This window comes from Branchiostoma lanceolatum, chromosome 13, assembly GCF_035083965.1.
Source record: "Branchiostoma lanceolatum isolate klBraLanc5 chromosome 13, klBraLanc5.hap2, whole genome shotgun sequence".
Classification (NCBI taxonomy): domain Eukaryota; kingdom Metazoa; phylum Chordata; class Leptocardii; order Amphioxiformes; family Branchiostomatidae; genus Branchiostoma; species Branchiostoma lanceolatum.
In genome coordinates this window covers 15,240,242-15,249,394 of record NC_089734.1, presented here as the reverse complement: position 1 = coordinate 15,249,394, position 9,153 = coordinate 15,240,242, and the positions used below count along the sequence as shown (strand labels likewise).

Sequence of the window (9,153 nt, the reverse complement as noted above, 5' to 3'; positions counted from 1 at the left end):
GGAATGTTGTCAGGGCCGGGTGTCTTGGTTGTCTTAGCCGCCAGGAGTCGCTGCTAGACATCCCATACATGCAGGGTGGGGAGCTGGTTTTAGCGGTTAGGAAGGTGGGCAGCTGACAGAGATCGAGTGCTTGGAAACGTCGGCAAATTATGTGTTGATGATATTTGCAACAGATGCGCTGTCTTCCGTGTCAAGTCTCTGGATGTTTATCACACCATCGCCTTTTCTCACGTTTGCCACTTTCATGACCTGGTACCAGCGTCTTGGATCAGCATGTTTCAGGGAGGCAACCCAGTCAGTGCAGTTTCGCAACAAATCGCGCCGATTGGCACCGATTGACGCCTGTTTGTGCCACTTTGCGAATGCTTGGTGCAATTTGTCCACTTTTTCTTCTTGTCCACTGAGATACCTTTATGGAACTTCCTGTTGTAGGCTGTGCTATTGTTGTACGACGTTAATAACTAGTGCCTATTTTCCAGCGTGATCTAGGGTAATTTTGAGATGAGTCTACGTAGTTACATTGTACCTTCACGTGTCTTATAAGCTAGGTCAGTGACCCTGGGCCTGGGGCGGGTTCATTTAGGTGTGGCCCCACATCATGTTCACCAGGTAGAGACGTCACTTCTGAACTCGTCACTTTTCAGTTACGGACCTTACCAAACGATTTGTGAAAGAACACAACCTCTCAAGTTTCTTCGTAAATGGATAACCTCTTGGGATACGCCGGAGCATCTTTGGGATAAAAATACGAAGAAGGTTGAAAATTGTGAGCGAGTATTTTCGGTAAACCCCCGAAGCAGTCTGCGTACGTGTTCGTTCATGTTGTCTTGTGGGTACAACAGACTGACATTGTTGTGATCCACCCTCCGCCATTACCCTGCAACTATGAAGACTAGTATACAACAAATAGGACTGTTTCAAGTCTTATTGGCGTTTGTTTTAAGAGGAAATTCGTACCCAACAGGACCGCCCGTCACCGCCGACGCCTGTGTGTCCATGCAACCTACTGGCCATGGAGTGGACGGTTTTACAGGCCTATCCCCTTACAGTGTAGTACCCTCCGTGGACGAATATACACCGGGAGAAAATATAACAGGTAAGGTGGATATCTTTAGCTTGCTTTTAAACAGAACTATTGGCTTCCATTTCTTTATGATACGAGTAACTTGATAATCTGTGATAGCATGCAAAAGGTAAGGTCCCAACATGTAGTTTGTAAATTAAACACCATTTATATGTACTTGTAATACAATGCTAAACTTTCTTCCAACACTAAGGTATTCACGGATCGAATTTTCGACGACCACTGTCGCCTTCTTCAGGATCAATAATGACCAACACTGCCGAACGTAAACGTTTACGTTCGGCAGTGTTGGTCATTATTGATCCTGAAGAAGGCGACAGTGGTCGTCGAAAATTCGATCCGTGAATACCTTAGTGTTGGAAGAAAGTTTAGCATTGTATTATGATTACTACCAACACAGATGAGCTTTCATTATATATGTACTTGTATTTTCTGTCTTAACAGCCAACAGTGTTTACTGTCTTAAAAAGGCTGTGGAACGTTTACATGCTTTCAAATAGTTTTATGGGACCATTCACTTTATCTTCGTATGCCCTCAACACGTACCTATATATGCTCTCAAAAAGTCTGGGACATCTACCTTTACCAACGTATGCCCTCAAAAAGGCTATGGGACCTCTACCTTTACCAACGTATGCCATCAAAAAGGCTATGAGACCTCTTTCTTTACCAACGTATGCCCTCAAAAAGGCTATGAGACCTTTACCTTTACCAACGTATGCCCTCAAAAAGGCTATGGGACCTTTATTTTTGTTTATTCTCAAAAAGTCTATGAGACTTCTACCTTTTTATTTGTTTTCAAAAAGGCTATGGGACCTTCACCTTCTCTTTGTGTGCTCTCGCCAGTATAGCGTAATGTGTCTTTTGTAGATGTCTGTGCTTGTGAAAAAGATTTAAATCTTTTGAACTTTTCTGTGGGTTCCTAAATCCCCTCATTTTCTGTATGTTCCTGTCCACGTCACCACATGCCGAACAGAAGAAGGGTATCTACTACTACACTTTCATTCCATGACCTGTACCTTTATATACACACACTGTCTGCCCAAAAAGATGGCGAAAAAGTTAGCACCTTAATTTTTGATAACAGCAGGTCTAGTTCGTGCGTGCTAGCCAGCAAGGCCAGGGATATGCTACTAGCGATAATGACTGTATTTTACCTGTTAGTTTCCGACGAGTGGCTGCACAGAACTTTAAAACGCCCTTAGTTTACGTTAACAATTACTGAGAAACCACCCCACCCTCACACCAACACCCGAACCTTAAAACAGCAGACTATTAGACTCTTCCTCGTTTTGCAATGTCTTATTTAGAATCCTCGTTTCTTTAGCAAAATGATAAGAAAGGAACATGCACTGTCCTCGTGAGTCGACGGAGCATAATTAGCACTTCGGCATGTAAGCGCTTGGGGCGCTTACAGACCTCTCTGTGTGACCTCACTGTACGATAATGGTAAAAAGAAGACTATCTACGCGGTTGGCACATTTAGATTCTGAAATCCAAGTTTTCAAAGTGTGTTTCCTTTTCATTTCTGCGTAATCGTGATCAGATACAACGCCACGCCGGTAAAAATAGTGTTAGTCATCGTTCAAAGGGAGGGGCGAAAACTCCAATTTGATGTGTTATCACTAACTTGCCTGAGGGACGTAGGTGAGGTCATTCACATAGTCCAAATTTCTCTCTTTGTCAACTGTTATTAATAGACAGTTAGATATGCGGACTTCTGCATCCCGATTAATGTGGTGTGAATGTATTGTAATGAAGTTATGGTAAAACTTTTCCCTTTTTGGTTAGTTTGTGACCTCTATGTGTGTTATTCAAGGGAAAGGCAACCTCTCTGCGAGATAGAATTTAACAGATCGCGCAACAAATCTTTTTATGCCTTGTGTGTCGATTCAGTCATATTCTTTTACATGATATTCCAATTATCAAATAAAGGAGTACACCAATCCAATTTAGGTCGCAGCAAGATCGCAGTCTAGTGAAATGGGGGCCTAAGAAGTGACGAGGTCAAAACGATTTTGTTGACGCTTATAGTCGTCACGTGTTGACCCTGTGATTTTGAGAGTGGGAGTGAGTATATCTGACAATCTTTTCCGATAAAACTCACAGTTTTCCAGCAAACATATTTTGGGGGTATCGGCTGTTCTGTTCTAAAGATAGATTTGAAAAACAATTTTGTATATTAAGAAGGTAAGAGATCTAGAGATAACACAACCTAGGATCGTTTGCCTGTTAAATTGAACGTGTAATCACCCCACCTTTCCCATCACCGCCCTTCCCTCAACGTTTCACGGGCCGAACAGCCGACAGTACCGTCGCTTGAGGGGGCAATTACCCCAGCCCAAAGTGCGCTCCATAAACAGGCCCTTTTTAACAAGCCTGTCAACCTTCGGCACATTGGAACGCAAATATGCAATCGCCAGGCAGCGTTTAATTTGTGAAATCGGCACATGTCTCTGTTTTAGCACATTTACGCGTTTCTTTGATTTTGTTAATCAGAATGAGTAAGGGGGTGAATGAATGAATGAGTAAATGAGCGAGTGAGTAAATGGGTATGTGACGGGGAATGGGCGGAATGAGTGAATGAGCGATCGAGAGGTTAAGCCGGTGAGTGATTGAGCGAGTGAGTGAGGGAATTGACATGAATGAAGAGACTGAATGAATGAGTGAGCGAGCGTGAATGGTTGTGTGAGTAAATGAATGAGGGGGTGAGTGAGTGAAAGGGTGAATGAATGAGTGAGTGAGTGGGTGGGTGAATGAATGAATGAATGAATGAGTGAGCGAGCTACCGAGCGAGCATGAATGGTTGTGTGAGAGTGAGTGAGTGAGTGAGTGAGTGAGTGGGTGTTTGTGTGTTATTGACCCATTTCAACCACATATGTACTAATCGACTGTCGTTGTGGAAACTGCATATTTATTATAAATTTCGGCTGGTTTCGAATGCTTCAACGTTGTAGTAATTAATACCTCTCCAACCACTAAAATCTATACTACACTAGAGTTAAGTATTTGTGCTACATATACTTCAGGTTTGCTATGTTAGTTTAGCGATTACGGGGTCTTTTTATAAATATGAATTGGTATTGAATTTGTCTTTTCATTTGAGTTGAATGTGTGATAGTTGTGTGCCGATTTGTTGAAAATAGAGAGAACGCTAGCGACCCCCAAAACACCCCTCCCAATAAAATGGTATGGCGACCCTGTGAAATCGCAATTCAAGATGGCGGCCACCACACATGCCAATGGATCCAACAAAGGTTTTGTTACGCAAACCTGTAACAGTTAGAGAGCAACGTAAGAATTCGTGTCGATATTTCGTTCAATATGTGAAGTGAAGTGAACTTTATTGCTCAACAATCGTACATGGTACAATGTATGGCATGAAATCAACAATACTACAAGGCTAATCTATCCTACAATTCTAAGTAATATTTTCGGAACCAGTGTATTTGTTACAATATATAATCATGTATGGGTAATTCTGTCTCGCTTTTCGAATGATTTATGGAGAAATTGACCTATGTACATGGATAAAGGAGTCGGACATGACAACAGTACATAGAAAATATCGCTCTGTGTACCAGATAGGGTGAAGTTTGTTTTAGTAATAATAGTCTGTAAAAGCATATCTCTCTCTTTGCTATAAGTTGGACAATTCATTACAAAGTGGAATTCATCCTCAACACTTCCATTACATGTGGGACACAATCTCTGAGTGGCTGGTGTGTTGTGGTGTCGACCCTTTTCAACTTCTAAGCAATGTGCACTGATTCTCAGCTTTGTTATGCTATTTGCAAACAGTTTATTATGAATTGATGTGAGATATGTTTCCATGCCAAAGTGTTTTTTGATTTTAGAATATGCGTGTAGTTTACTGGAATGTCTAAGTTGTTCCCTCCAGCCAGAAAGAAATGAGTCTTTCAGACGTTCTTTGAATATAATTCCAAAATAATTGGCATTAACTGCGGGGTTAAGCCAAACATTTTGGAACCCATGTCTACATAATATATCTTGAACGTGAGTAGCCCAGTCATGTTCTTCTTCGACTGAAGTGTCGTATGCTTTTTTAACAATCTTGTCATTAGGTGAATTTTTCAATCTTAGCCAGTATTTAATCAACTGTGTTTGACTGTCAATGAACAACGGGAATACTCCCAATTCACCCCTTACGGCGGCATTTATAGAACTTTTTGGAACACGTAGTATAATTTTGCAAAAATTTAAAAGTACATATTCCAAGTCAGGAATTTCATACGAAATTTTTGGTTGATCTAGCGTGACATTCTGGTTCCTTAACAAAGTATCTGACTGGTAAATCACGTTCAGTTTATCACTATACTTCTTGAATCGAACAACAACAGGGCGAGTAACTGTAGACGTGGGGTCTGATATCTTTCCTAAGCGACTAACTCTCAGTAAACCAACATCCGACCCCAATATCGGGCTGAGGATTGTATCTATTGATGTTCTGATCTTTTCATTGGGATATTCCTTAATTCCTTTGAAAATTAGGTCTCTACATTGTATATTTATTCCAGTAAGTTCACTGCAATAAAGCAGAATAGGTTTCACCAAACTGTTAAACAGATCAATAGCTAGGGAGATTGACGGATTTGAGTTTGATGATAATAATGATTTTAATCTAAAAGAGGCACGTAGAGCTTTCAGTCTTAACTGTTTAATGGCACGACTAAAAGATCCTGACGGTGTAATGTCCACTCCTAAGTATGTGTAAAATTTAGCTATCTCTAAAGCTTGACCTTGAGATTTGAAAGGAGAATGCTTATAATCGGCTGTCCGTCCATTTTTTGAGAAAATCATTACTTTTGTCTTGTTCTTATTGATTGATAATTTCCATAGGGAACAAAATTGGTCCAGTGTCCTCAGACACTCTTTTAGGCCTGCTTCAGATTTTGATACAAGGACAAGGTCGTCGGCCCAAAATATGCTATTTATATTAATATCTTTTAGTATCAATGGATCGTAGGATGTTGGATCTAGTAGAGATGGAAAATCATTGATGAATAGGTTGAATAGGAGAGGACTCAGATTACAACCCTGTCGGTTCCCCGCAAAGAGACTGAAAGTAGGGTGACAGACCATGTGGGGTTTTGACACAATATTCTATGTTATGATACATTGATTTTATTATCCTAAAGAAGTTCCCCCCTATCCCTGAAGACAAAAGTTTATAAAATAATCCATTTCGCCAAATTGAATCAAAAGCCTTCCGAAAATCTATAAAGCAAGTATATAATTTACCCCCGGGTTTGGAAGTCTGCTGGTCGATTAGTGTTTTGAGGACGAAGACGTTATCACTTGTTCTGAAATCTTTCCTAAATCCGGATTGAAAGGGAGATAGTAGATTTGAGCTTTCCAGGAAATACTGTAAACGTTTGTTTAAAATAAATGTAAATAATTTGCCTACACAACTAGAAATGGCTATTCCTCTGTAGTTGGTTGGATTTGATGTTTCGCCACTTTTGTAGATGGGAACAAGTGTGCTCTGACTCCATTGCTGAGGAAAATGCCCAGACTGTAGCAGGAGATTGAACAGTTTTTTGAAGGGTTGTATGAGTTGGGGGGCGCCATATTTCAGCATTTCATTAATTATAGAAGCTGTTCCACTGGATTTGTTGCTTTTTAAACTAGATAAGCCATTTTGAATTTCCTCGTCTGTGATTTCAAAATCTAGCGGGTTTTCAGGCGACGTAATGATGTTGTCGGTGTGTTCTTCTTCTTTTTTATCAACTACAGTGTTCTTATTTATTGTTTTGAAGTGATCTAGCCATTCGTTAGTTGTAATTTGGTCTCCTGGCTCAACCTTCGTTCCATTTTCTAAATTTCGTAGTTTATTAATTTCATTCCAAAAGGATTTTGGTTCTCTTTTAGCTAATTTTGTTAAGGATGACATTTTTTCTTCATTAAATTGTTTCTTTCTCTTTTTTAACAGTTTCTTGTACTCCTTGACCTTAAATACATAATGTTGTCTTTTGTCTTGTCGCCATGGAAATTTTCTAATTTCCGCGGCAAGGACTCTTATTCTTGATTTAAGATCCCGACATTGTTGGTCGTACCATGGTTTATTGGTACGTTTCTTTTTCCGTTTTAAAACTCGAATTGATTTAAGTGAAAGGTCAGCTGTTGTCTTGATGATGTTGTTAAAATCTTCAACAACATTTTCTGCTTGGTTGTTAGTGTAGGGTTTTGATAAGAACTGATGTATGTCGTTTCGTATTTGTGGTAAATTAAGTGCCTCCTGAAATTTTTCACAAGAAGTTTCATCCCAAATATATTTTTTTGGACAAGCATGAGTTTTTTCTTCAATTTCGTATCTAAAATTTGAATGGATTGTTTTGAAGGAGACTGAGATTTGACAGTGATCGGATATCCAAGTTGGGTCGTGAACTTTGAAATACTGTACTAATGGGAGAAGATGTAGACTGGTTATACAATAATCTACCGTGCTTGTACCATTGTATTTTATACATGTGCTTTTTCCTGGGAGATCTCCAATAATTCTTCCATTTGTCATAATCATATTTGCTGCTGAGCATAAATCAATCAAATCCCTACCGTATCTATTACTGATATTGTCTGTATTAAGTCGGGGTTTTAAGTGAATTTTAAAAGCATTTTCATCAAATCCATCAAAGAGCTGTTCTTGTAGGTTAGATGTTCTAGAATTTAAATCACCAAGGATAAGAATATGACCCATGTTATTGAATTTTGCTATGTCAACAGTTAAATCTTCAAATAAAGTGTTCTTTTTTAATGAAAATAATGGGGAATTTTCAGGGGGGAGATATAAACATCCTAGAATTACATCTTTATATGTCTCCTACGTTTCACCAAAATCATCAAGTTGTTCCGAACATCTTCACGAGTTTGCAACGATTCAGTGGGGAGGGGGGCGGTTGTTTGCCATAAGTCCTCGCATACTTTGAATATGGTTTTAGCAAAGAAAATGATAAATAAAGATTATAGTAAAGATAATTACAAAGGCCACGGCGATGGAAAGCGACACAGCATTAAAGAAAATCACCATTGTTACCAAATACAAAGATAATTGTAGTATTTATTGTAGTCTTTTGTGAACTCCTCTGACCTTGACAAGTAATGCTACTTCCGCCAAGGACAAATGTAGTGATTTGAGGCTTTTATTGAAGTTAATCCTGCTACCGAACAGGATAAGTTTAAGTGTACTTTACCATCTCATCATAGAATTTTTGATTTCAATTGATGATTCTATACACAGTGTCGCGCTATTATGACTGTCTTTGTGTGTGTTTGTGCGTGTGTATACATGTGTGTGTTTGTATACATGTGCATGTGCATGTGAGCGCGATTGTTTCTGTATGTGTTTGTGTGTTTGTGTGAGTTTTTTTTATAAAGAAAGTGTTGCTATTTACATTCAGTTATGTTGTTGTTAAACGGGCTTTGATTCTATTTGGCGTTTTCAAGTTTTTGATATGCATTTTGATGTCTGAGGGTTCCAAAAGGTTTATCTGCGCTATTTAGATCGCTATTATAACATGTAATTCTTCATTCCTGTTCATTTTCACACAGTGAGAATTGAGGGTAGGTACCTAGGCTTTCTAATCCAAGCCAGAAAAGAAGGCACGACCGAGGCTGTTGGATCTTTCTCCAACCACCCCTCTGGAACAAAGAGGCTGGGCTGTCCCAACGGTGACTCCGCCTCCCACTCCGATAGAACAACAAAGAATAACATCGAACTGACCTGGACCCCACCGAGCGAAAAAGGGGAGGGGCCTGTACGATTTGTGTAAGTAACAACTTATTAGTATGCATATTTACCATGTTTCAATCGACTGTATGTCCTGCTACCGGCATTGTGTGGCGCCATCGAGGTTCGAAACCACCGATATGCCCCGATGTTGTAACCTTGGGAAAGGCACTTTACACGACTTTCCTCTCAGGTGTAAATGAGTACCTAGCTTGGGTTAGGGACGTCCCTCGGATAGGACTTTAAATGGAGGTACCGTGTTTGAAGAGAGCCACACCTCGATCACGTTAAAGAACCCGCCGCACTCATCGAAAAGAGTAGG

At 39.8% G+C, this 9,153-nt stretch overlaps 1 protein-coding gene across 1 annotated transcript; it reads left to right on the top strand.

Annotated features, from left to right (window-relative positions):
* The first annotated feature begins 476 nt into the window (after positions 1 to 476).
* LOC136447698 (putative ferric-chelate reductase 1) lies at positions 477 to 8,874 on the top strand. Its single transcript, XM_066446740.1, has 2 exons — positions 477 to 1,096; positions 8,654 to 8,874. The coding sequence occupies exons 1-2, from the start codon at positions 886 to 888 to the stop codon at positions 8,872 to 8,874; spliced, it is 432 nt and encodes a 143-aa protein (XP_066302837.1). The 5' UTR covers positions 477 to 885.
* The last annotated feature ends 279 nt before the right edge of the window (positions 8,875 to 9,153 follow it).

Bases quoted from the DNA above. Each gene is read 5' to 3' on its own strand.
- LOC136447698 (XM_066446740.1), top strand. From the start codon at position 886: ATGAAGACTAGTATACAACAAATAGGACTGTTTCAAGTCTTATTGGCG. The intron at 1,097-8,653 runs GTAAGGTGGATA...ATTTTCACACAG, and splicing joins ACCGGGAGAAAATATAACAG to TGAGAATTGAGGGTAGGTAC.